The 26,206-nt window shown below is 41.4% G+C and overlaps 3 protein-coding genes across 6 annotated transcripts in view; 2 read left to right on the top strand and 1 right to left on the bottom strand.

Annotated features, from left to right (window-relative positions):
* Nucleotides 1-14,663, top strand: LOC133152598 (G2/mitotic-specific cyclin-B2-like). 3 transcript variants are annotated; one of them, XR_009714159.1, is made up of 10 exons: nt 1-129; nt 1,222-1,479; nt 1,548-1,706; nt 2,109-2,342; nt 2,458-2,598; nt 2,709-2,819; nt 2,894-2,977; nt 11,796-12,023; nt 12,969-13,067; nt 14,174-14,663. XR_009714159.1 is itself a non-coding variant. In XM_061276311.1 (8 exons), the coding sequence occupies exons 1-8, from the start codon at nt 61-63 to the stop codon at nt 11,668-11,670; spliced, it is 1,089 nt and encodes a 362-aa protein (XP_061132295.1). In that variant the 5' UTR covers nt 1-60; the 3' UTR covers nt 11,671-11,934. The 3 variants fall into 3 exon arrangements, 1 of the variants encoding a protein (XP_061132295.1); XR_009714158.1 differs by having other exon boundaries at nt 11,796-13,067; XM_061276311.1 differs by lacking the exons at nt 12,969-13,067; nt 14,174-14,663 and having other exon boundaries at nt 11,638-11,934.
* crybgx (crystallin beta gamma X) lies at nt 3,363-8,631 on the bottom strand. Its single transcript, XM_061276313.1, has 6 exons — nt 8,391-8,631; nt 8,033-8,081; nt 7,716-7,837; nt 5,748-5,883; nt 5,448-5,587; nt 3,363-3,754 (listed from the first exon to the last, which is right to left on the bottom strand). Exons 1-6 carry the CDS (start codon nt 8,432-8,434, stop codon nt 3,622-3,624), a joined length of 624 nt encoding a protein of 207 aa, XP_061132297.1. The 5' UTR covers nt 8,435-8,631; the 3' UTR covers nt 3,363-3,621.
* The window catches only part of lctla (lactase-like a), an 18,399-nt gene continuing 5,121 nt past the window's right edge, over nt 12,929-26,206 (top strand). The window contains exons 1-9 of one of the 2 annotated variants that reach the window (XM_061276309.1): nt 19,623-19,641; nt 19,891-20,000; nt 20,181-20,226; nt 20,303-20,398; nt 21,834-21,994; nt 22,607-22,694; nt 22,944-23,053; nt 23,151-23,279; nt 23,356-23,451. In XM_061276309.1, coding sequence (XP_061132293.1) covers nt 21,902-21,994; nt 22,607-22,694; nt 22,944-23,053; nt 23,151-23,279; nt 23,356-23,451 — 516 coding nt within the window. In that variant the 5' untranslated portion in view covers nt 19,623-19,641; nt 19,891-20,000; nt 20,181-20,226; nt 20,303-20,398; nt 21,834-21,901. Of the gene's footprint in view, nt 13,068-16,883; nt 17,047-18,780; nt 18,942-19,553; nt 19,642-19,890; nt 20,001-20,097; nt 20,227-20,302; nt 20,399-21,833; nt 21,995-22,606; nt 22,695-22,943; nt 23,054-23,150; nt 23,280-23,355; nt 23,452-26,206 lie in introns of those variants that run through there. The other variant, XM_061276310.1, reaches the window with a different exon arrangement.

Consider the following 26,206-nt stretch of genomic DNA (forward strand, 5'->3'; position numbering starts at 1 on the left):
GTATTTTCTGTTTTTCAGGCACTTTCAGTCAACTAGAATCTCGTCAAAAGTAAAATCGAGATGGCACGGACGTCTGGGTGTGCTCTAGGAGAGATTACCAACTGTGCTGGCGCATCACTTGTCACAAAGGTAACATGTATTACACTCTCCCAATGTTACGGCTTTTCAGTACATGCTGTATTCATTTGTACGGCATACATCGGTTTAAATTACTAAAATATCTTTTTACCCGCTCACAAAGCAAATTACTGACCTGTTAATCATGACCTTTTCACAGTCTATTAGCACCTTCTTTTTGGCGGCGAGCTGACACTATAGTCAGTTTTTGATGCTTCACACGCGTTTTAATATAGGCAGTGGCTTGGGATTGTTGGAATCTGACCCTTAAATCAATGTTCATACAATGTTAAGTGTCATGAAGTAAAACCTTTTACCGTGTAGGCAATACAATTGAGCATCCACTTTAGGCTTCTTTCATTCAAATTTTACTTGTCTGATTATGATTTCGGGTCCCCACTCCAATCGGACATTTAAGAAAACAAACGAACAAATGATACTATCATTTATCATGACAGTTTCCAGGTGAATATATCATCTGGAGGTTTTTGGTTTTATTGTGACAGGTCTACCAATAAAAAATGTAAATACCATATGAGAGCAGCAATTAAGTTTGTAGCTCTCGTATTGCTCACCAGCTCAGTGGCCTAGTGATAGAGTGTCAGCCCTTAGACTGGAAGGTTGTGGGTTCAAACCCCGGCCGGTTCATACCAACGACTACAAAAATGGGACCCACTGCCTCCCTGCTTGGCACTCATTATTAAGGATTGGAATTGGGGGGTTAGATCACCAAATGATTACTGAGCGTGGCACCGCTGCTGCTCACTGCTCCCCTCTCCCCCAGGGGATGGATTAAAATCACATGGGGATGGCTTAAATGCAGAGGACAATTTTCACTGCACCCAGATGTGTGTGTGACGATCATTGGGACTTTAACTTTATTGAAAAGGAGCTACTGCACATTTGCAACTTTTCGTCCTTCTGGGTTGCAAAATATTCATAACACCCTTCTACATATGAGATTTCCATGCTTTGTCATCAGTGGTGATAGTACTCACTGTCTGACACTGGTCCTTAAAATATAGCTGCTATACAACACTACTTGAATGATGTCACACAAAGGAATGAGAAAAGCTACCTTAACTATAGCAATGTGTTTTCCAGAGGAGGGAACAAGGCAAAGCTGCTAAACTGGTCCAGCAGCTGCCTTTGGTCAAGGGCCAAGAAGCAGCAAGCCCATTTTCTCTGCTGTCAGAGGCATCAGCTGATAGGTCCATGAAGGAGTACGAGGAGGTGCAACTGTGCCAGGTTTTCGCCAATGCACAGCTCTCAGTCAAGGATGTAGATGAGGAATATGATGACATGCCCCTGCTGTGCTCGGGATTTGTGAAGGACATCTACAGATATCTGCACCAATTGGAGGTAATCTTGCTTCACTCACGTGCCTTATTACACAATGGAACTCTGTGTCTCATTGCTTCTTTGCATAGGTAGAGCAGCCCATACGTGCCAATTATATGCAGGGTTATGAAATCAATGCCCGTATGCGAGCGCTTCTCATCGATTGGATAGTCCAGGTTCATTCCATGTTCAATCTGCTGCAAGAAACCTTGTATCTCTCTGTTGCCGTCCTTGACCGGTTTCTCCAGGTAGGAACCATCTCAATTTTATTGTATTCATGAACTTATATGGACTTTTGTTAAAGAAATACTATACTTTTTCCATTATTTGTCTGAGCATTCCAAATTGTCTGTAAGTGAGAGGGCGAATGGTTGTTTGTCAACCAGTTCAGGGTGTCCCCCACCTAATGCCCGAAGTCACCATACATTCAACTCTTGGTTAACACAAATGCACATATAACAAGGATTTTAACTTATTACATGCATTTTTTTCTTTTAATTAATGAGATTAATTAGTATTTCTCTTCTGTCAACCATCGGCCTAAAAAAATACAGATTGGTCGGGCCGTACAAGAATTTATTATAGATGTGTTATTGAGCTTTTAGTAACTTTTTCCACCTAATCTAACGGGACATCCTGCTGCGCCGCAGGTCCAGCCAGTTTCTCGTCAAAAGCTGCAACTTGTCGGTGTGACTGCAATGCTGGTTGCCTCAAAGTATGAGTTGTATCCTCCGATCGTGGGAGACTTTGCCTACATCACGGACAGCGCGTTCACCAATGCTCAGATTTTGGAGATGGAGCAAGTGGTTCTGAAGACCCTTAACTTTCAGCTCGGTCGTCCTCTTCCATTACACTTCCTCAGGAGAGCTTCAAAACTGGCTAATGTGAGATTTGAATTGACTACTTTGCTTAATTGTCTTGTCCAAACTGCATGAAGAACTGCTAACTAAGAAGTGTCCACATGCTTTGATGCGTCCTTGGGCACTCGTCACCACCCAGTGTGACACGGAAAGGCACATGCTGGCCAAGTATCTGATGGAGCTGACCCTCATTGATTACGAAATGGTGCATTATCGCCCATCTGAAATTGCTGCTGCGGCTCTGTGCCTCTCTCAGCTGCTGCTGAACGGACTGCCTTGGGTGAGCCTCATGGTACTCTGCAATATTGCTCATAAGAGTAGAGGGCCTGAGTCAGGCTCACTTGATTTGAATGGAATTGTTTGTCAAAAGTATTTTTGTCGTCTTGTCAGTCACCCACACAAGAACACTACTCGACGTATGACGAGGCCCACCTGAAGCCCATCATGCAGCACATGGCCAAAAATGTTGTGAAGGTAAATGGCGGCAAAACTAAGTTCCAGGTGAGTGAGTGGCTGGTGAGCACAATGACATCCACAGAAGAAGCACAGTGTACAAAGTGCTTCTTTTTTGACAGGCTGTCAGGAGCAAGTATTCAAACAGTAAGTTCATGAAGATCAGCCTCATTCCGCAGCTTAAGTCATCACTAATCAGCAACATGGTAGCTACTCTCACTGCTCCTTAAACTCAGCATTTTCTTTCCCCAATCTTCCACTTCTGCACTTGATTTTAGATTACTGGTTCTAGGCTGAGACTTTCTTGTGTGTGTTTAATTCCAAAGTTGGTTATTAATAAGCTGAAACTTTATTGCTTAAAATCTTTTCCCTGTTGGGGAAATTTCTAGTCTGTCCTGGTATGCTTATGCTTATTGCTTGAAACAAACTCCCTTAAGATTATTCTTTTCAGAATGTCAGGTCAATACAATTTTTTTGTTTGGGGAAAGTCTCACAACAATGCTCAGCGACATAGTGAATGTTTGGATTTTATTTGTCCTAAATGCCTTGTTTATCCACATTGTGAAAAACTGGGGTTTTTTTGTCTGGAGGTCTTAAAAAGTTACAGATTACAAATTGAAATCAACTTTTAGTTCGATTTCAACAACTAATTTTGAATTCTTTGTTTGTTCTTGAGCTAATGTCTGGTAGAGTTGTTTTCACTGCATGCTGTTGTAAGCTGACTGTTTCATTGACATTTTCTGCACTTTTTTTGAATGAAGGGATTTGAAAAATATAATCAGTTTATTAAAGTGATTCTGGTAAATATAGTTTGGTCGAAATGAACGAGACAGTCTGTAGATAATCTGAATTAATTGAAGCGGACTCTTCTCATTGAGCCCACAGTGTTGCTCTGGCTGCCCCAATCTGAGAAGTTGTTGAAGTCTCGTTTCTCCAGGATGTAATGAGTCCCTCTGTAGTTTGGCTCCTGATACACAACCCACCTACAGTACATACACACAGAAGGCAAAATAAAATATAATTCATGTGACAGAACAACCCCTTGAAACCAAAGTTGACATTTTGTCGCGGGTTGTCATACAGTATTGTGAAAAGGCAAGCAATGTCTTGTACAAATTGCGACTTTTGAGGCCTTGTCACAGCATCTCGATCAGGTTGTGTTCAGAATTGTGAGAAACTCCTGAAAGCATATTTTCTTTCAAGTACCGTATTTTCCGCACTATTAGGCGCACTTAAAAACTTACATTTTACTCAAAAAAACACAGTGCGCCTTATAATGGAGAGCGCCTTATATATGGATCAATTGATGAATTTGTTGATCCATACTGGTTGTACACAGTGCTCTGCCAAAATGTTTCAGTACGTTTTAGTACGACTAGTAAATTACAAGGTCGCATCGCTTCCCAACATTACGGCAACTGTCGTCAGGGGGCGTCACCGAATAGCTGTTGTACCCACGAGGCTATTTTATTTCAAAATAGGCTGCTCCGTTAATGTTTCGAGTAAATTTGCGGATTGATATGGAAGGGAAACATAGGTAAGCAGTACCAATGTGTTAGATCGAACTTTAGTCAGTTCCGATCATTTTATAGGAGATCGTTTGAGAAACGCGATCGTTTACACTTTGCTGAGGCTCATGGGGGTCCGCGAGCTGAGGCCCATGGGAGTTTGCGGGTGGCTAATGCTATAATAATAGCTGCTATACGCACAAGGCTATCTCATGTCAAAATAGGCTGCTTTGTTAATGTTTTGAGTAAATTTACGGATCGATATGGAAGGGAAACATAGGTAAGCAGTACCAGTGTTAGATCGAACTTTAGTCAGTTCTGATCATTTTATAGGAGATTGTTTGAGAAACGCGATTGTTCACAGAGGGCTCATTGGTTATTGGCTAGTGGATGCATACCGTAACCCTAGTCAACCTCAGTTTGTTGCAGTATAGCTTCTATTTTATGCACCTTTTAATCCGGTGCGCCCTATATATGTAATAATTTCCAAAATAAAAAATTCAATGATGGTGCGCTTTATAATCTAGTGCGCCTTTTGGTGCGAAAAATACGGTACTTGGTTGATATACCCAAGTCCTTTGGGTCATTGTCCTGTTGCATCATCTATATTTTTAAGGTGAAAGTCAATTTTGTTTAAAGTACTTGGTTGATATACCCAAGTCCTTTGGGTCATTGTCCTGTTGCATCATATATGTTTTAAGATGCAGGTGGAAGATAAATAAGTTAAGAAGATAAAAACGTGGATTTTAAGGTGTAAGAGAAATATTCACCGCCAGATAGCAGATATTGCTTAATAGCACCTCCAACCCTAAAACTACTTAAAGAAGAGAAAGCGGTCCTGGTGAAAAGTAGTGCCAAGACCAAATTAGGTCAAGGTTATTCTATCATAAATATCTATGCTATGTTCACTGTCTGGTTTGGTTAGGCTACCAGCCATGACAGATTTCAAACTTAGCTCCCAATACAACACCAAAGTCAAAAGTTGACAACAGGAATCCTCCCTCACCACCCAAGAACCATTGCCAGTTTGTTAGAAGTGCATAAGGAAGTACAAAATTTGTGTCGTTCAAAAACATTGCATTTTTCTCATAGAGTACATCTGGTTTAAAAAAAATGGTCCTATGTGGCCTGGTCCTCAGTAAAGCTGAAGAAAAATGGTTTTACTTACGCTCCTCCGAGCACACGTATGGAGGCTACTCTGTTGAGGCTGTAGCGGCTCATCAGGTTAGGAATGTCATCCTGGATCTCCATCTTCTTACCGGAGAACCCGGCACGCTCAAACAGCTGAGCTTTTGCAGGGTTGTTGTCCTACAAAACAACATTATCCATGTTATTTAGTGGACTGATTTTTCCATGATAAATATCAGTCTCATTGACAGTGGTGTCAGTCCACAAGAACAGATTCTTTACGAAACCTGCAGCATGACATCTTTTGCCGACACCTGCCACAGTGTTTGTATATGTGCACCTGCTTGACAGGTCGCACGGAGGAGATGTGATCCGCCTGGGCACACCACTTGTCATAGCAGTTGTACTCTCCACGGTCAGACATGTCCCACAGGTACTGGCGACCTCGGAAGTTGTCATGTTCGTAGCCGATCCATCTGGAGTGAGTGAAGAGAGATGATGAGCTGCATTATCACTATCAATTCTCAAAACTGAGCTTATTTTGCTAAAAGAGTCAAAGTCTTCAGCCCATCCCAATATTCAAGTGAGTCACCTTCTTATCACACTGTAAATCAATTGTGTCCTCCAAGCTTACCTGTTCATGTTACTAACTGCAAATTGGGACTTTGTCCGAACCAGGCCTGTGTCTCCGATGGCAATTCTAATAATCTCACTAACCATTGGTCAATTTAGCTGACCAAAAAAAAATACTTTTAATATGACATTAATTGGACACATTTCTTCCAAAGTCTAGGCTCCAATTCCCTGTGGCTCTGACTATAAATGGTCAAGAAATTAATGGGTAGATGGATGATGAAAAATACATTTCAAAATGAAAATCCGAAAAGGGTGGTCAACGATCATTCAGCGGTAAATCAGAGGTAATGGCACCATTGTAAGATTGATTGACAAAAGCTGTAGATGTAAGTGTGAATGCTTGCGTATGATATGGAATTGATAGGTGAACACTGAACGTTTGTCAGCTGAGATGGACTCCATCATGGTCCTGGACAAGTATTATAGAAAATGAATGGAATGATGGACTATAATGCTTGCAAACATTAATTAATGAAACAATTTTGATTCTATCTATTGAAACCTAGTTTTAGTTTGGTACACAATATGTTTTTATTATTTATGGATAAATTCTTGCATTTACAAGTTAAAGAACAGAAATAAAGCACCCTCTTTATCTTGTCAGTGCTACAAAGGCCCTTTATTAACGGTCAGAAGTCCTTCCGCCTTAATCAGGTGTGTGCCTGGGTCACCAATGTGGTGCTCACAGGACACTGGCAGAGCTGGGAGGGGTGGGCATGGGTGCAGTGCCCCCCTAGGAAATAGGCTTGGAACCCCAAACTTCCAGGCCAGATAACTGTCTTTTTCTGATTTGTTTACAGGATTTTTTTCCACATTTCTACCTGTGCCCCTAGGGATTTTCTGAAGGATTTAGAGGGTTTCGTAAAAAAATAAAATAAAATAAAATAACGGTTTTGCCCTTGAGATTTCCTCGGCCACCCCATGGCCCACCCAAAAAAAAGATCTTGGCTCCACACCAAGTAGCCCACGTGGACCACATAAGTAGTCCACTACGCTGTTCTAAAAATCACTCACCAGTGAGTTACCAGTATTTCAGAAGTGTTTATCAAATTAGCAACCCAACAAATCAGTAGCCAAGAAGTTGTTGGTGTACTGTGTCTATATTCATGCATTATGAATTATTCTTTACAGACTACAATAACCAAATGAGACAAATTAGGTATAGGTACTCTAATTGTAAGAAATATCTGAAGTCTGGAGTGATGAAGAGATTACCATATTTTCCGCACTATTCAACAAATTCATCAATTGATCCATATATAAGGCGCTCTGCATTATAAGGCGCACTGTGTTTTTTTTAGTAAAATGTACGTTTTTAGGTGCACCTAATAGTGTGGAAAATACGGTACATAATTGTTTGATGTTCATAAAAATATGAGTAAGAAATATGTGAAGTCTGGAGTGATGAAGAGATTACATAATTGTTTGATGTTCATAAAAATGTTTTCTACTTTCAAGTTAAATTATTTTACTACTTCATACTAATTTATTACATACTAACTGAAAAGTGCAGTTCGACTGATATTATGGTGGCATATTGTCTGTTTTTTTAACCGATTTGAATTTTAATGAGAGGAGGTAAAACTGGCACCGATTTCTATTAACTGGGGCCGCCATGCAATGGAGTACTGCAGTGTCCTCTTTTCACCTGTACATTGCAGTGTGCACTTACGCTCCGCTCTCCACCTGCACAGAGTTGCATCTCTCTGGGAAGTTCTTATCACTGAGCCTTGCACAGTCAGAAGTCAGGTCCAGATGTCTGCCTGCAAAGTTACGTTGCTCATATAGGGTCACCTAAGGAGAAAACAAAGACAATAGTCTGAAGATAGATAGACAATAGAGCTGAATGTCATAACTGGATCAGGCACACCTAAGGAACACCAAATTAAATTTCTGTTAACTTAGCAGTTGAAAGCACCTACAGTAGAAAGGGTCTGCCAGAACAAGTTTTGTAATTTGACCAAGCACTAAAGATATCCAGCGACTTACCCTTCCACTGGAGCCGTAGAAGGCACGTTGGAGCACAGACCCCAGCTTGCTGTCGATATAGACATTCTTTCATCAGTAATGAATGATTGTCTAATCCAAGAGTATCATCAATCTCATTCAGTTTTAGCATAAATCATATTAAATTGAGTAAGAAAAAAAGTCTGCTCCAAGCAATGAAATTATAGGCACACCATGGGTACATCTCCTCAGCCATCTTTAGATGACTTGGGGAAAACCTTGTGTCAGAGTTGCCATTGAGATTCAGCAGTGGTGGATAACAGATCCAAGAGCCTACCCACTTAAAGTATACTGACCTGTACAGAGCGCTTGCCTGTGTCGCACATCACTGTCAACATACCTGGTTGGTTGAACTAATCCTGGGACTTTGGTAAAGATGTTCATTTCAGCTCAGTGAGGCCACAAGAACGCTCCTTAAATAGAGCATGTTAGGTTGGGTTGAGCTGACGGCTACCAGAAACCTCACAGTGGTTCTCTTAACAGTCGTCAGGGCTATAGATATGCTAAAACACACAAGGCCAATAGTCTTCTCTGTCGACATGAACACATCAGGTCATAGAATTGCAAATGCAACAAGGTGAGAGAAGCATCTGACATTCTGACATGTTCACGTGTGCACAGAAAACTGTCGTGCGAGCTGTTTTAGCTTTGAACAATTCAGCATTTTGTAGAAGTGCATGTAAACAATGCAACCCGTGAGAATGACTGTATTCAGGCTTTGTGTGGCCAGTGGCCACTGTGTTCACTAAAAGGCCATGACCCCAAGAGGTGCTCTTACCTATAGAAATGTATTACAGTCAAGCCTCGGTTTTCGACCACAATCCGTTCCAGAAGGCGGTTCGAGAAGCGAATCGGTGGAATTCTGAATCTATTTTTCCCAATACAAATAATGGAAACATATATAATCCGTTCCAAGACTTTTTTAAGCATTTTGCAAGCTGATCGCATTATTGTGACAGAGCTGTCGGTGAAATTTAGAAACTATTTTTAAATTCCTGATGTACTTTCCAAAATTCAAGTAGACCTAAGTGCGCAGGGAGGTTAATTTTGTCCGACCGCGCAACTGCAGCGCACCACCGAATGCGCAAAACGTAGCGGCTCGCCGACTGCGCAACTGCTCCGAGCTGATCGCATTATTGTGACAGAGCCGTCGCTGAAATTTAGAAACTATTTTTAAAGTCCAGATGTACTTTCCAAAATTTAAGTGGACCTCAGTGCGCAGGGAGCTTAATTTGGTCCGATCGCGCAACTGAAGCTCGCCGGGCGCTCACTGTCGCATTGCTTTAGTAGCGTCTTTGTGTTTTAGGATGGCTTTACTGCTCCCACTTGCTTTCTTTGGAGGCATGATTAGTGGTTAATACAATCCTCAAAGTAACGAAGATACAATAACAACAGAGTCAGTCGGCATCCGGGCCGCGCGGTCGGGTTTCCTCAGGTCCTCCCGGCTCATCTCGCGATGTTTAACTTCAGAATTTTGTTCGACAACCGAAGCAAAAAAAATCTCTATTTTTTTTGTTCGAATTCCGATTTGTTCGATAACCGGGACGTTCGAAAACTGAGGTTTGACTGTACAGTGGAGCCTCGGTTTTCGAACACAATCAGTTCCAGAAGGCTGTTCGAGAAGTGAATCGTTCAAATTCCAAATCATATTTTCCCATTACAAATAATGGAACAAAAATTAATCCGTTACAAGTCCCCCCAAAAAACGCCTTTTTTTTAGCATTTTTTCATTTGCGCATTTTTGTCCAATCTAGCAACTGCAGTGCACCGCCGTACACGCAACCGTAGCGCGTCGCCGACCGCGCAACTGCACCTTGCTGGTCGCATTATCGTGACAGAGCCGTCGCTGAAATTTAGAAAATATTTTTAAAGTCCTAATGTACTTTGCAAAATTTAAGTGGACCTCAGTGCGCAGGGAGCTTAATTTGGTCCGATCGCGCAACTGCAGCGCGCCGGGCGCTCAGTGTCGCATTGCTTATGGAGCGCCTTTGTGTTTTAGGATGGCTTTACTGCTCCCACTTGCTTCCTTTGGAGGTATGATTAAAGTTGATGCAATCCACAGAGTAACGAGAACGTAATAACGAACGGAGTCAGTTGGCATGCGGGTCCTCTCGGCTCACCTCACGAGGTTCGACAACCGAATTTCGTCCGACATCCGAAGCAAAAAAATCTGGAATTTTTTACTCGAATACCGATTTGTTCAAGAACCGGGACATTCGAAAACCGAGGCTCCACTGTACTTTGCTTTCTGGTACTTGCTTTCTGTTTTTGTCACAATAGTAATATTTGTGACTCTAATGTAGAAACTGTTAATGTCATGTAATAAAATTTGAATTCAGGCTCAATTTAAAATTTTACTAGGTATCACAGAATTACAACCATTCAACACATTTTTGTTTGAAACATCTTCTAAATCAATGCAATGAATATTACAGGACTCTGAGTGAGTGGGCTGGATTGTATATTGTTTATTAGCAAACCACGTGTTATACCTTGGCCACCTTAAATTGCTTGTAATGAAAAACAAAAAGTGAAGGTGGACAATCTCAATTTCATACACTATTATACTAAATCCCAACGCCTGAATGGTTAAGAAGTGAAGAATCAAGGCTAAACTTTGCCCTCTTCTCAAAACACATTACAAAATGTGTGTAAATAAGTGGCTGAACTTTGATACGTTGATACGCACTCGACTGAGATTTAAGCAGGTGGAGTGATCATTCTTAATAGAGCAGCCGCAAGATCACAACGCAAATCGACGCGTTGATTCAGGCGCGATGTTGTTGATAATTCTCACCACCGAGCTTCTGCTCGCGGGCCTCTCGGCTCCTCTGACTGACTGTGACACGTTGACCCAGCAGGTTCAAATCCAAAGTCGTGAACAGGTAGTACGCTTCCCTGGTTGAGTCAATGCATATGATAAATTGCATGCAGCTAATGCTTCTGCTGTGTGCTACAGTTCTTTGGCACGTGGACGTTTGGGGCGGAAAGTAGTGACATTAAGGGAGAGTCTACCCATCCAATCAGAGTGACCACTTCTATGCCTTTCAAGTTTTCAAAATGTACAATAATTATACAACTGGTGTTTGGGTTCACATCTTGAGTGACCTACATCAAATTTCAATCCGTTGTGTTTTTGTAAAGGACCGACGCATATTGCTACAGTATCACTTCTAAGTTGACCTTGGTCAACAGCACTGTCCACATGGGTGAGCGGTAAACATTCAAATCAGTCGTTTTTTGGACTTTGCGCTAACAAAAAAGGACAAATGAATGTTGTTTCCTTTGTGCAGTGCTTCTCAAATAGGGGCGCGGTGCTATACCTGGGGGGGCGCGTGTGACCCTGGGGAACAGGCTTTTTTTTTTGGCAGTACTAGAATAAAGTGTAATTGCGCATCTACTACAGCAGGGGGCAGTGGCGCTCTCATTGTTACTTCTGTCACGTTTGCGACAGTGCAACATTTTACGACTTACAAGACAAGTTAGGATAGTCACGGTGGGGAGGGGGCGCGAATAGTTTTCTTCTTGCTAGGGGGGGGCGTAACAGAAAACAATTGAGAAGCACTGCCTTTGTGTGTTTGCAACAGAGCATCCCCTCTCTGCTACAGAGGTTCTCTTGAAGACCAGCTGCCCTGACTGCATCCTATTTCTCTCCAACACTACCATTGGAGAACACACATACCGTTTCTTGCAGATTCTGAGTAAGACTTACAGCATATCTTGATGGACTGTTCACCTCCCTTAGGCTCGACACACACTGACCGATGTGGCCGAAAGCTGTCTCACAACATGCGGGGTTAGTAGAGTAGTTTTTAACAGCCGACCAGAGGCGGCTGGACAACTGGCACCACCACCGGCAATAAATAAGGGCTGTGCAAACAAATTGGAGCAAAACTGCAGAGTCAAGGCAAGTTGAAATGTTGGGGTGCAGGTTGTTCCCTCCTGGTTCCGCTGCCTTTGCTGTCATCCACAGGTAAGGTCTTAATGAAAACTAACAAAGTAGCAACTAAAACTAAAATTGGACAGCTTTTCTGTTGATGAAATAAAAGTGAGAATGTTTTCAAAATAAGGAAAACTAAACAAAACTACTTTTTGCGTTTACAAAACCAACAAAATGACTATAAGTAAACTGTCCTTCGTTTTTCATTGTTTCATACACGAGTCTTAGGGGTTAGTCTTATATGTAATTATTTTGGTGTCATAAGACAACAGTGTCGCTTAGTTGGGAAAAGTGAAGCCACCGGTGGCCATCTTACGGAGCTATTAGTGAACCCTGCCTAATTTGCATACCTTGATTCTACTGTGGCGTTTTCACATTTACACAGCAAAATGGTCAACGATACATTCCACAAATATGGCCGACATGCATGTTTATCTCGCTTAATCTATGAAAATATACTTATTGCCCTGTTTAAAGCTGTCAAAAGTACACCTCGTGGAGGAAATCTATTTAGTAACATGTACGAAAAGTGGTGAAAGTTCATCATGACTGCAGAACTTTTGCTTGTGTTCTTGGTGTTGGATTTTGTCGATTAAATTTCCCCCAAAATGCGACTTATACTCCGGAGCGACTTATATATGTTTTTTTTTTCACGTTATTGTACATTTCATGGCTAATGCGACCTATTTCCGGAGCGACTTTTAGTCCGAAAAATACGGTATTCGTGAACCCTGCCCAATTTGCATACCTTGATTCTACTGTGGCGTTTTCACATTTACACAGCAACATGGTCGACGATACATTCCACAAATATGGCTGACATGCATGTTTATCTCACTTAATCTGTAAAGAAAAATACTTATTGGCCTGTTTAAAGCTGTCAAAAGTACATCTCGTGGAGGAAATCTATTTCGTAACATGTATGAAAAGTGGGGAAAGTTCATGATGACTGCAGAACATTTGCTTGTGTTTTTCCAGCCAAGAGACCAAGTTTGACTAGTGATGAGCTTCAAGAGTTTAAGCAGCAGGCGGCATGTCTGAACTTAAACGTACCCACCATCCTGGGCACAACCGGAAGTAAGAACATTTGACTTTTTCAGCTTTTTGATGTGGTGTTTTTTTTAAAAACAGACTGTGGAAGCACAGGACAGTGGTTTAACACTCACTCTTCAATTCATGATACAATTAAAAATAAAAAAAATAAAAAATTCATTCTTGATATTTTGATATTGAGGCCTGTCATTACTATGTGGCTAGCGATCTTAGCCATCTAGAAAAACAAACCTTTACCTTTCAAGATGTTAGCTATTACTGAAGTTTCAAATCATTTTTAACTATTAGTATGCTCTTAAATGGAGAGACACATTTCACCACACCCAGATGTGTGTGTGACAATCATTGGGTCTTTACTAGGGGTGTAACGATTCATCGATACACATCGATTAATCGATATAATGCTCTACGATTTATTGGCATCGATGCTAAACATAAACATCGATTTATATCGCCGTGTTTGACTTCGGACATTAGACGCGACTTTATTTTTAAATCCAGTTCATTGTTGCTTGCTTCCTCTTTCCGGGAGCAGTGCGCGGCGTTGTGTTGTGAGCAGAGCAGGCACGTGAAAGGGAAGTCGACAACTAGTACGCGGCTCCTGGGCTGGTGCTATGGTTAGTGTCCAAAAAGACGAGGAAATTTGCTCCCCTTTAGGCTTCAAGTCATTCGTTTGGAAGCACTTTGGATTCCAAAGAAAAGATGGCTCAACGGACAAGACACGTGCAGTTTGTAAATCCTGCCATGCGGTGATCAAATATTCAGGGACCACAAATCTCGCCGCACATTTAAAGAAAAAACACGACATCAAAGTTCAGTTTTAAAGTAAGCACTTTGTATACTACAATACTCTTGTGATTTCCTAAATAAAGAGTTTGCAGTACCTTGTTGATTTTGCATATGAATTGTTATAAATCAGGATATTGTTCTATATTTTTTATTTAAAAAAAAAAAAAATCGATTGTAGAGCACTATATCGTGATATATCGTGAATGAATCGCAGCAGGCTTTAAGATATCGGCAAATATTGTATCGTAGTTCTTTGTATCGATATGATATCGTATTGTGACAAAACCCGCGATTTACACCCCTAGTCTTTACCTTTTTTATCCCCTCTTTTAATTTGCCAGGTTGTCCAGATTCACCAGACACAAAGATCGTTGATGTCAGCATGGGGTTCATTCAAAGCACACCAAGATTCAAGCAAATATTTTATCTCATTTAATTGTATACCCTATATAATCTCAGCTCGGCCCAAGTGAGCCAATCAATCAGGAGGACGTGTTTTTCCGGTAATGTATTACTGTAGAGAGAATATTGTGACTCACAATTTGTGAGGAATGAAGTTTCCAACTGATCAAGCGTCACCCAAGATAGCATTTTACTGCGAATGCAACCACCGTCGGTCACCAGATTGCATAGCAATATGTAAACTTTTTTGAAGTGCTCCTCGTCTTGTTTGCTTGAAGCAAACTGAAGGCACTCCCTCCACCCCCAGAATACAAAAAATCTGTCCTTTTTGAAAACCTTCTCATCCTTCGTCCGCAAATCTACGGGTGGAAAATAGACGGTAAAATGAAGGGTGAATTAAAAATTGACATGGATGCATCCATAAAGGAAGATCGTGTGGCTTTTTTTTTTTTTATTGCTTTGTTTTCATGTTTTTGTCACACGCACATGCACACGCACGCAAACACACACACACACACACGTTCACACACACGCCGTCAATGCGGGAATCGAACTCATGGTGATAGGCGAGTGTACCACTACACCAGGGTAGTCAAACTCATTTTTGTCAGGGGCCGCATCGTAGTCATAGTTTCCTGCAGAAGGCCATGACTGTCAAAGCCTTTACTTATCTACAGTAACAGTAAAAGCAGTAAAAACGTTTTTTAAAATATTTTAAAAAGATGAATAGTACAGATAATTCCCAGCAATTTTTTAAAAGTGAAAAGCTGGAGCCTATCCCAGCCGTCATCGGGCAGTAGGCGGGGGACACCCTGAACCGGTTGCCAGCCAATCGCAGGGCACAGAGAGACAAACAACCATTTGCACTCACACTTAGGGACAATTTAGAGTCTTCAATCGGCCTACCAAGCATGCTTTAGGGATGTGGTAGGAAACCGGAGTGCCCGGTGAAAACCCACGCGGGCCCGGGGAGAACATGCAAACTCCTTACAGGGAGGGCCGGAGGGGGAATCAAACCCGCACCCTCCTAACTGTGATGCCGACGTGCTACCCAGTGCATCACCGAGCCGCCGACACATGAAGTCGTTGCGCAATTTGTCTTCGCAGGCCACATGAAATGATGTGGCGGGCAGCATCTGATCCCCGGGCCTTGAGTTTGACACCTATGCACTACACCAGGGGTGGCCAACCCGCGGCTCCCGAGCCGCATGCGGCTCCTTGCCGGGTTTCATGCGGCTCCTTTACGTTCATATCAACATTTGTGGGTTTATTTGTTTGTTTGTTTTTGTGCGTGTTCGCTTCGCTTGAGTTCAATATGGTATTTTCGTCAAACACTGCGTGTTCGCTTCGCTTGAGTTCAATATCGTATTTTCGTCAAACGCGCATGCGCATGATGTGAAATCCCGCAAAGGAGGAGGGGCAAACCCATTCGAGGAAACAATTAGTGTCAATTTTGTTCTCAAGATGGCAGGGAAAAAATGCACAGCTAAATGTGGCCCATTTAAAACCGAGCAGCTGGGGGGTAGTTCATGTGTGCTCATGTGTATGATGTGGCTCTTTGCGGTACACAGTAAAAAATTTGGCTCTTGGTCTCTGACTGGTTGGCCACCCCTGCACTACACCATCAGCAATCCCCAGGCTTTATTTATTGTTTAAAGAAACATGACGTCAGAACCTGTAGGATTTGATTGGGCAAAAAAGTAAACCCTAGAAGGTAGATTTATTTATTTATTTATTTATTTATTTATTTATTTATTTATTTATTTATTTATTTACTTACTTACTTACTTACTTACTTACTTACTTACTTACTTAATAAAAGTGAAGTGTACTAAACAGATGCATTCTGCTTTATTTCTACTATTCTTTCACAGTTGGAATCAACACTAAACTTTAAGATGACAATGAAACTGATCTGTTTTGCAGTTAAATCAAGAATCAAGACATGCACTAACTTTGCTTGCAGTGGCAAAATCTACTTGCCCCCAAAAGATATGTTGGCCACAGCAAATGTTCACACTTCATTGATTTTAAATGGAAGTGTGTGTTTGTGTGTGTGTGCGTGTGTGCTTGTGGACTTGCTGTATGTGAGCTGATGAAAGCAGTAAATGTCCTGGATGCTTCCCGTGCTTTGTCACTGCTCGCCAGTGACAGTGGTACCCATTCAACCAGCCCAGAAGACGTTTCCTTTACTTTGGAGCACTTTCCAGCAGTGTCCAATGCGAGAGCAGCAGCAGGTCAGACACGTATACGTGCTTATGAATGTAGGCGTACCAGCTCGATGTAGGGGGAGATATATGATAGCCAATAGCAGGTGGACTCACAGGGAACCTTACCTAGCTTCCATTTTCAGCTAGATTTGGACATTTTCCAGCTACAGCCACAAGATATGTCTCTTGTCTTGGCAGTGCTGGACAAGCTTTCATATTTTCTGTCTCTCATAGGGTTTTCTCTTACAGTTGGCTCAAATGAACCTTGACTCAAAGCCAAAAATCTTCTCTAAATTATGATTCCAAGGTTTAGGGTTTGATAAAATGATTATTCAACACCTGAACATCATCTGAGACTTGTAAGTTTAATTTTCATGTTCCCATTTGAGCCTTTTTAGGGTCACGTGCAGTCTGTTAATGTGGTTGTTCTCTCTTACAGGTGTGATCAAAGACAGAAGGCTCCGATCCAACCATCACAATGCGGTGGTGTTTCGTCAGGTTGTACCATGCGTTTGCCATGATGCTGTGTATGTCGGCAGGGGAGGACTTTGACTGGACGAAAACTGAAAGAACATCCTTCTATTTTGGGACCTTTCCGACAGGTAAGAGTCCAAAAAGATCGACCAAACTGTACTGCAGGAAATTGTATTTATTTATTGTGTTGTTTAGTGGTATTTCAATTGTTCACAAAACAACACAATTTTAATTTTTCAGCCTTTGCAATCTAAGTTTGAGGTTGCATCATATCAAATCTGCTTTAACTTCATACCATGTATGTGCAACAATAATTCAAGTCACTATTACTCAATCTTTCATTAGGGGCGTAAATAAAAGTGGCCACATCCTGTGGAGTTGGCTAAATACAACAAACTAAAATATTGGAAGCACCACTGCAAGCTACAACAATACAATAAAACAGCACAATACATTGACAATTTTTCCCTTTGATGAAAAATGATGCAAAAGAGTACCGTTTTTTTCCGTGTATAGTGCGCAAAATTTTACTAATTTATTGTCCTAAAATCTGGGGTGCGCATTATACATGGGTACAAAAAAAAAAAAAAAAAATTGTTTTTTTTTAATTTTTTTTTTTTTTTTTTTCTAAGTCCCAATGATCGTCACACACGCAGGGAGGCAATGGGTCCCATTTTTATAGTCTTTGGTATGGTCTTAACTAGGCTGGATGTAATTTTTTTTGTTGGCGTTGATTTCTCCGACTGCCCGTAAACGCACCACCGCGCTTCGTGCGCGCACGGGACAGCAAACGAGCAGGTGATCGAGCAAGCGTCTGATACGAGAGCATTGCGGTCGCATGGAGCGTGTTTGAAGTGAACAGCAGAGAAGAAAGGCAAAGTGTTGTGAAATAAAATGCACAGAACGGATGCGCAAGACACGTCAGCTATATAAAGAGCGCGAGTTGTTTTCTTCCTATTAGTTTCAATTCACAGTTTAATTAGCAGTTTCAATCAGCAAATAACAAAATGCGTATTACAGGTAATATTTTATTTCACAACACTTTGCCTTGTTCCTTTGGTCTCTGCTGTTCATCCTAAAACACAAAGGCGCTCTTTAAGCAATGCGACAGTGAGCGCCCGGCGCGCTGCGGTTGCGCGACCGCACCAAATTAAGCTCCCTGCGCAGTGCGCACTGAGGTCCACTTAAATTTTAGAAAGTACATCAGGACTTTAAAAATATCTTCTAAATTTCAGCGACGGCTCTGTCTGACGGCTCGGTCGGCGGCGCGCTACGGTTGAGCGTTCTCTCTCGCGCTCTCTCTCTCTCGCTCTCTCTCGCTCTCTCTCGCTCTCGCACACACGCAAACCGGATATCATACGGAGGCCGCCATTACAGATGCGCAGAACGGATGAGCAAGACACGTCAGCTATATAAAGAGCGAGAGTTCAGTTCTCTACCTAAATCCGTATTACAGGTAATATTTTATTTCACAACACTTTGCCTTGTTCCTTTCTTCTCTGCTGTTCACTTCAAACACGCTCCATGCGCACGGAGCGCGGTGGTGCGTTTACGGGCAGTCGGAGAAATCAACGCCAACAAAAAAAATTACATCCAGCCTAGTTAAGACCATACCAAAGACTATAAAAATGGGACCCATTGCCTCCCTGCGTGTGTGACGATCATTGGGACTTAAAAAAAAAAAAAAAAAAAAATATTAATTTTTTTTTTAAAAAAATTCATAAAAATTGGGTGCGTATTATACATGGGTACAAGCTTTTTTCCAGCATCAGCATGCCATTTTTAGGGGTGCGTACTATACATGGGGGCGCACTATACACGGAAAAAAACGGTAATTCGAGTGACATTGATTTTCTCTTCAGGTTTCACCTGGGGGGCTGGCAGTTCTGCTTATCAGACCGAGGGAGCCTGGAATGTTGATGGCAAAGGAATGAGCATCTGGGATGCTTTTTCCCATAAAAAAGGAAAAATATTCCAAAATCAAACAGGAGATTCCTCGTGTAATGGTTTTTACAAATTTAAGGTGAGAAAACCCAGAGTTATAATGTAACTCACCTTATGTTTACGTACGTCTATAGCAGTACAATTTTGTTCCTTCTTTGTGCTGATTGTAAATGTCGGAATAATGCCATGTCATACAAGGAACAATGAAGCATTGTAAATGTCGGAACAATGCCGTGTCATACAAGGAACAATGAAGCATTGTTCTAAATAGCGAAAAAATCTGAAAATAATTTCATCTCCAAAAAGGGGAGCATGCAAAAAAGTTTGTGGCCAGAGACAAATCGCCACTGTTTGACACACTTTGGAGCCCTTAAATCATTCCTTATTAAAACCCATACTCAAGTACAGAACATTACTTTTAATCTAAATTTGTATAATGGAGTATTTTTTAAATTTATTTTAGAGATCAGCATTTGACACCTATCTAACAAATGAATAAATAAATGAATAGAAACTAAGCAAAGAGTAGTGGAAAACAGTTATTGTGTCTTAAAATTAATTGTTTTTACGAAGAGAGATTGGCTGTGATTAGGAGTTTGGACACCACGTCTTCTTTTATTTAAGAGGATGGAACAGAGCAACAATGTGAATAGTGATGACATGTAAATATTGTGTTCTGTTTGCTTTTAAGGATGACATTAACCTAATGAAAGAGATGAAGCTCAATCATTATCGTTTCTCCATCTCCTGGCCAAGAATTTTACCAAGCGGACTCAAAGGTAATGCACACATTAATTTGGCCGGAGGGATTTGCAAAACATACAGAAATTATTCCACATACAAGATTAGCTACACAGTACGTAGTCATATTTGATTTTTTAGAAAATAATTAAGGTGTAGATGGATAAACCAACAATTTGTGTGTTGAACGGGCAATCAAAATAATGTACATAGTATTGCAAATGATTATTTTTGTTTGGGATATATGTCAGTATCTTAATTCATGTGATTCACTTCATCTGTTTTAGGTGAATACATCAATGAAAAAGGAATTAAATATTACAATGACCTGATCAACATGTTGCTGGAAAATAAGATCATTCCAGTTGTTACTTTATATCACTGGGATTTACCACAGGTGAATACAAAATTATTGAATTAGATTTTTTAATTTTGGTCAAATGGATTACAACCTCAAAAAACAAAAAAAATGGTTCTATCGTCCGACTTCCCAGGTGTTACAGGAGAAATATGGTGGCTGGCAGAACGTCAGCATAGTCAACTACTTCAATGACTTTGCCAATTTATGCTTTGAAAGGTTCGGCAGCCGCGTGAGGTATTGGATCACATTCAACAATCCCTGGGTATGTAAAGCCACAGATTTTATACTTCCTTCACTGTCGTGAAAATTGAATTGTTGTGAAGCGCTTGTGTTTCTAGTCGATTGCTGTAGAAGGATATGAAACAGGGGAACATGCACCAGGTTTGAAGATGAAAGGAACTGGCGCTTATAGAGCTGCACATCATATTATCAAGGTAATCACAATGACTTAATTTGGTAACCTGGCAAACTTGGTGTAACCTTTCATTTGTGTTGTGCCCATCTGGGGGTACTAGCAAACAGAGTTACCTCACCTCACACCCGTAGAAACGGGCACATTGTCATTTTCATGCACATACGCTGGTCTAGTTCAGTGTGTTTGTAAAATGGGTAGATGTGCTATGCCTCACTGGGCATTTCTGCCACAATCTGCAAATTTGGTTGGTTACAAAAAGTAGACTCAATTTTAGACGGGCTAAAAGAGTGTCTAGTTTGCAGTGCGGGTGGTATAATCATGATATTGGTGTATTTGAACGAGACACATTGGGAGACACATGTTGAATGAATTTCCGCCTTCTGACAGTAAATATTCGAAAAATTGTCTAGTCACCTCTAACAGCGCATTTATTTTATTTGTGTTGAGACATTTGCAAACCTCAGCTTTTATTTGGAGATACAGTTTTGGCTGATCATTATTTGTGGAACTTCGTCAACATGATACAACCCAAAGCAGTAACTGAATCATTCATTTTATGTCTATAATTTGAAATAATGCATTGTTGTTGAACAAAGGGATGGAAATAAAAATACCGTTTTTTTCCGTGTATAGTGCGCAAAATTTAACGAATTTATTGTCCTAAAATCTGGGGTGCGCATTATACATGGGTACAAAAAATTTTTCTTTTTTTTTTTTCATTTTTTTTTTTTTTTTTTCTTTTTATTAGAAAACAAAACCAACAAGAGGACTGACCGACAAAGTCGTGGAACAAAAAGACAGGGTGACATTACCAAAGACAGGAACAGAAAGCAAACAGACATCATGACAGTAACACATGCAATGATCCGACGGTGAGCGAGGGGCAGACAGGACTTAAATACAAAACACGTTACATCGATTGAGGTGACACAGGAAGAGAGGGGCGACGCGAACAGAAACTATGGCAACCTAGACACATAGCAAATCTGGGGACGAGACGTGACAAATGTCCCTCGAAATGAAACTTGAAATCACCAAGTTTTGGTTTCCAAGGGTGTTTTTATTCCTCTTCAACGTCTCTCCCATACAGAGCCGCCTTTTTCACGTCCGCACGCCTCTTTCCCGTGCGCGGTGGTGCGTTTATGGGCAGTCGGAGAAATCAACGCCAACAAAAAAAATTACATCCAGCCTAGTTAAGACCATACCAAAGACTATAAAAATGGGACCCATTGCCTCCCTGCGTGTGTGACGATCATTGGGACTTAAAAAAAAAAAAAAAAAAAAATATTAAAATTTTTTTTTAAAAAAATTCATAAAAATTGGGTGCGTATTATACATGGGTACAAGCTTTTTTCCAGCATCAGCATGCCATTTTTAGGGGTGCGTACTATACATGGGGGCGCACTATACACGGAAAAAAACGGTAATTCGAGTGACATTGATTTTCTCTTCAGGTTTCACCTGGGGGGCTGGCAGTTCTGCTTATCAGACCGAGGGAGCCTGGAATGTTGATGGCAAAGGAATGAGCATCTGGGATGCTTTTTCCCATAAAAAGGGAAAAATATTCCAAAATCAAACAGGAGATTCCTCGTGTAATGGTTTTTACAAATTTAAGGTGAGAAAACCCAGAGTTATAATGTAACTCACCTTATGTTTACGTACGTCTATAGCAGTACAATTTTGTTCCTTCTTTGTGCTGATTGTAAATGTCGGAATAATGCCATGTCATACAAGGAACAATGAAGCATTGTAAATGTCGGAACAATGCCGTGTCATACAAGGAACAATGAAGCATCGTTCTAAATAGCGAAAAAATCTGAAAATAATTTCATCTCCAAAAAGGGGAGCATGCAAAAAAGTTTGTGGCCAGAGACAAATCGCCACTGTTTGACACACTTTGGAGCCCTTAAATCATTCCTTATTAAAACCCATACTCAAGTACAGAACATTACTTTTAATCTAAATTTGTATAATGGAGTATTTTTTAAATTTATTTTAGAGATCAGCATTTGACACCTATCTAACAAATGAATAAATAAATGAATAGAAACTAAGCAAAGAGTAGTGGAAAACAGTTATTGTGTCTTAAAATTAATTGTTTTTACGAAGAGAGATTGGCTGTGATTAGGAGTTTGGACACCACGTCTTCTTTTATTTAAGAGGATGGAACAGAGCAACAATGTGAATAGTGATGACATGTAAATATTGTGTTCTGTTTGCTTTTAAGGATGACATTAACCTAATGAAAGAGATGAAGCTCAATCATTATCGTTTCTCCATCTCCTGGCCAAGAATTTTACCAAGCGGACTCAAAGGTAATGCACACATTAATTTGGCCGGAGGGATTTGCAAAACATACAGAAATTATTCCACATACAAGATTAGCTACACAGTACGTAGTCATATTTGATTTTTTAGAAAATAATTAAGGTGTAGATGGATAAACCAACAATTTGTGTGTTGAACGGGCAATCAAAATAATGTACATAGTATTGCAAATGATTATTTTTGTTTGGGATATATGTCAGTATCTTAATTCATGTGATTCACTTCATCTGTTTTAGGTGAATACATCAATGAAAAAGGAATTAAATATTACAATGACCTGATCAACATGTTGCTGGAAAATAAGATCATTCCAGTTGTTACTTTATATCACTGGGATTTACCACAGGTGAATACAAAATTATTGAATTAGATTTTTTAATTTTGGTCAAATGGATTACAACCTCAAAAAACAAAAAAAATGGTTCTATCGTCCGACTTCCCAGGTGTTACAGGAGAAATATGGTGGCTGGCAGAACGTCAGCATAGTCAACTACTTCAATGACTTTGCCAATTTATGCTTTGAAAGGTTCGGCAGCCGCGTGAGGTATTGGATCACATTCAACAATCCCTGGGTATGTAAAGCCACAGATTTTATACTTCCTTCACTGTCGTGAAAATTGAATTGTTGTGAAGCGCTTGTGTTTCTAGTCGATTGCTGTAGAAGGATATGAAACAGGGGAACATGCACCAGGTTTGAAGATGAAAGGAACTGGCGCTTATAGAGCTGCACATCATATTATCAAGGTAATCACAATGACTTAATTTGGTAACCTGGCAAACTTGGTGTAACCTTTCATTTGTGTTGTGCCCATCTGGGGGTACTAGCAAACAGAGTTACCTCACCTCACACCCGTAGAAACGGGCACATTGTCATTTTCATGCACATACGCTGGTCTAGTTCAGTGTGTTTGTAAAATGGGTAGATGTGCTATGCCTCACTGGGCATTTCTGCCACAATCTGCAAATTTGGTTGGTTACAAAAAGTAGACTCAATTTTAGACGGGCTAAAAGAGTGTCTAGTTTGCAGTGCGGGTGGTATAATCATGATATTGGTGTATTTGAACGAGACACATTGGGAGACACATGTTGAATGAATTTCCGCCTTCTGACAGTAAATATTCGAAAAATTGTCTAGTCACCTCTAACAGCGCATTTATTTTATTTGTGTTGAGACATTTGCAAACCTCAGCTTTTATTTGGAGATACAGTTTTGGCTGATCATTATTTGTGGAACTTCGTCAACATGATACAACCCAAAGCAGTAACTGAATCATTCATTTTATGTCTATAATTTGAAATAATGCATTGTTGTTGAACAAAGGGATGGAAATAAAAATACCGTTTTTTTCCGTGTATAGTGCGCAAAATTTAACGAATTTATTGTCCTAAAATCTGGGGTGCGCATTATACATGGGTACAAAAAATTTTTCTTTTTTTTTTTTCATTTTTTTTTTTTTTTTTTCTTTTTTTTAGAAAACAAAACCAACAAGAGGACTGACCGACAAAGTCGTGGAACAAAAAGACAGGGTGACATTACCAAAGACAGGAACAGAAAGCAAACAGACATCATGACAGTAACACATGCAATGATCCGACGGTGAGCGAGGGGCAGACAGGACTTAAATACAAAACACGTTACATCGATTGAGGTGACACAGGAAGAGAGGGGCGACGCGAACAGAAACTATGGCAACCTAGACACATAGCAAATCTGGGGACGAGACGTGACAAATGTCCCTCGAAATGAAACTTGAAATCACCAAGTTTTGGTTTCCAAGGGTGTTTTTATTCCTCTTCAACGTCTCTCCCATACAGAGCCGCCTTTTTCACGTCCGCACGCCTCTTTCCCGTGCGCGGTGGTGCGTTTATGGGCAGTCGGAGAAATCAACGCCAACAAAAAAAATTACATCCAGCCTAGTTAAGACCATACCAAAGACTATAAAAATGGGACCCATTGCCTCCCTGCGTGTGTGACGATCATCACTTAAAAAAAAAAAAAAAAAATCATAAAAAAAATTCATAAAAATTGGGTGCGTATTATACATGGGTACAGGCTTTTTTCCAGCATCAGCATGCCATTTTTAGGGTGCGTATTATACATGGGGGCGCACTATACACGGAAAAAAAACGGTAAATTTCAAATCAAATTAATCGATTAATTGTCAAATTATTTTGATGGATACATCCATCCATCCATCCTCTTCCGCTTATCCGGGGTCGGGTCGCGGGGGCAGCAGCTTTAGGAGGGACTCCCAGACTTCCCTCTCCCCAGCCACTTCATCCAGCTCATCCCGGGGAAGGCCAAGGCGTTCCCAGGCCAGCCGAGAGAGATAGTCTCTCCAGCGCGTCCTGGGTCATCCGCGAGGTGTCCTACCGGTGGGACTTGCCCAGAACACCTCCCCAGGTAGGTGTCCATGAGGCATCCTGATGAGATGCCCAAGCCACCTCATCTGGCTCCTCTCAACGTGGAGGAGCAGCGGCTCTACTCTGAGTCCCTCCCGGATTACCGAGCTTCTCACCTTATCTCTAAGGGAGAGCCCGGACACCCTGCGAAGGAAACTCATTTTGGCCACTTGTATCCGGGATCTCGTTCTTTCGGTCACGACCCATAGCTCGTGACCATAGGTGAGAGTAGGAGCGTAGATCGACCGATAAATTGAGAGCTTTGCCTTTTGGCTCAGCTCTCTCTTCACCGCGACGGACCGGTACAGAGTCCGCATTACCGCTGACGTTGCACCGATCCGCCTGTCGATCTCGCGCTCCATCCTGCCCTCACTCGTGAATAAGACCACAAGATACTTGAACTCCTCCACTTGGGGCAGGATCTCATCCCCGATCCGGAGAGGGCATTCCACCCTTTTCCGACCGAGGACCATGGCCTCGGATTTGGAGGTGCTGACCCTCATCCTGACCGCTTCACACTCGGCTGTGAACCGCCCCAGTGAGAGCTGGAGATCACGGCTTGAAGAAGCCAACAGCACCACGTCGTCTGCAAAAGGCAGAGACGCAATGCTGAGGTCCCCAAACCGGACACTCTCAACGCCTCGGCGGCGCCTAGAAATTCTGTCCATAAAAGTTATGAACAGAATCGATGACAAAGGTTAGCCTTGGCGCAGTCCAACCCTCACTGGGAATGAATCCGACTTACTGCCGGAAATGCGGACCAAACTCTGGCATCGGTAATACAGGGACTGAACCGCCCTTATCAGTTGGCTCGGCACCCCGTACTCCCGAAGCACCCTCCACAGAACTTCCCGAGGGACACGATCGAACGCCTTCTCCAAGTCCACAAAACACATGTGGACTGGTTTCCTCGAAGCCATCCGGAAGTCGTTCTCCATGGCCTCGCCAAACTCCTCCCACGCCCGGGTTTTTGCCTCAGCAACCACCGAAGCCACGTTCCGCTTGGCCATCCGGTACCTGTCAGCTGCCTTCGGAGTCCCGCAGGCCAAAACGGCCCGATAGGACTCCTTCCTCAGCTTGACGGCATCCCTTACCG

The sequence above is a fragment of the Syngnathus typhle genome, linkage group LG4 (genome assembly GCF_033458585.1).
Source record: "Syngnathus typhle isolate RoL2023-S1 ecotype Sweden linkage group LG4, RoL_Styp_1.0, whole genome shotgun sequence".
Classification (NCBI taxonomy): domain Eukaryota; kingdom Metazoa; phylum Chordata; class Actinopteri; order Syngnathiformes; family Syngnathidae; genus Syngnathus; species Syngnathus typhle.

Coding starts and splice junctions, on each gene's coding strand:
- LOC133152598 (XM_061276311.1), top strand. CDS start 61: ATGGCACGGACGTCTGGGTGTGCTCTAGGAGAGATTACCAACTGTGCT. Junction 1,707..2,108: donor TCCTTGACCGGTTTCTCCAG/GTAGGAACCATC, acceptor GCTGCGCCGCAG/GTCCAGCCAGTTTCTCGTCA. Junction 2,978..11,637: donor CATCACTAATCAGCAACATG/GTAGCTACTCTC, acceptor TGTTTGCAACAG/AGCATCCCCTCTCTGCTACA.
- crybgx (XM_061276313.1), bottom strand. CDS start 8,434: ATGAACATCTTTACCAAAGTCCCAGGATTAGTTCAACCAACCAG. Junction 7,838..8,032: donor TCTACGGCTCCAGTGGAAGG/GTAAGTCGCTGG, acceptor TTTTCTCCTTAG/GTGACCCTATATGAGCAACG. Junction 5,588..5,747: donor CCGTGCGACCTGTCAAGCAG/GTGCACATATAC, acceptor GTTGTTTTGTAG/GACAACAACCCTGCAAAAGC.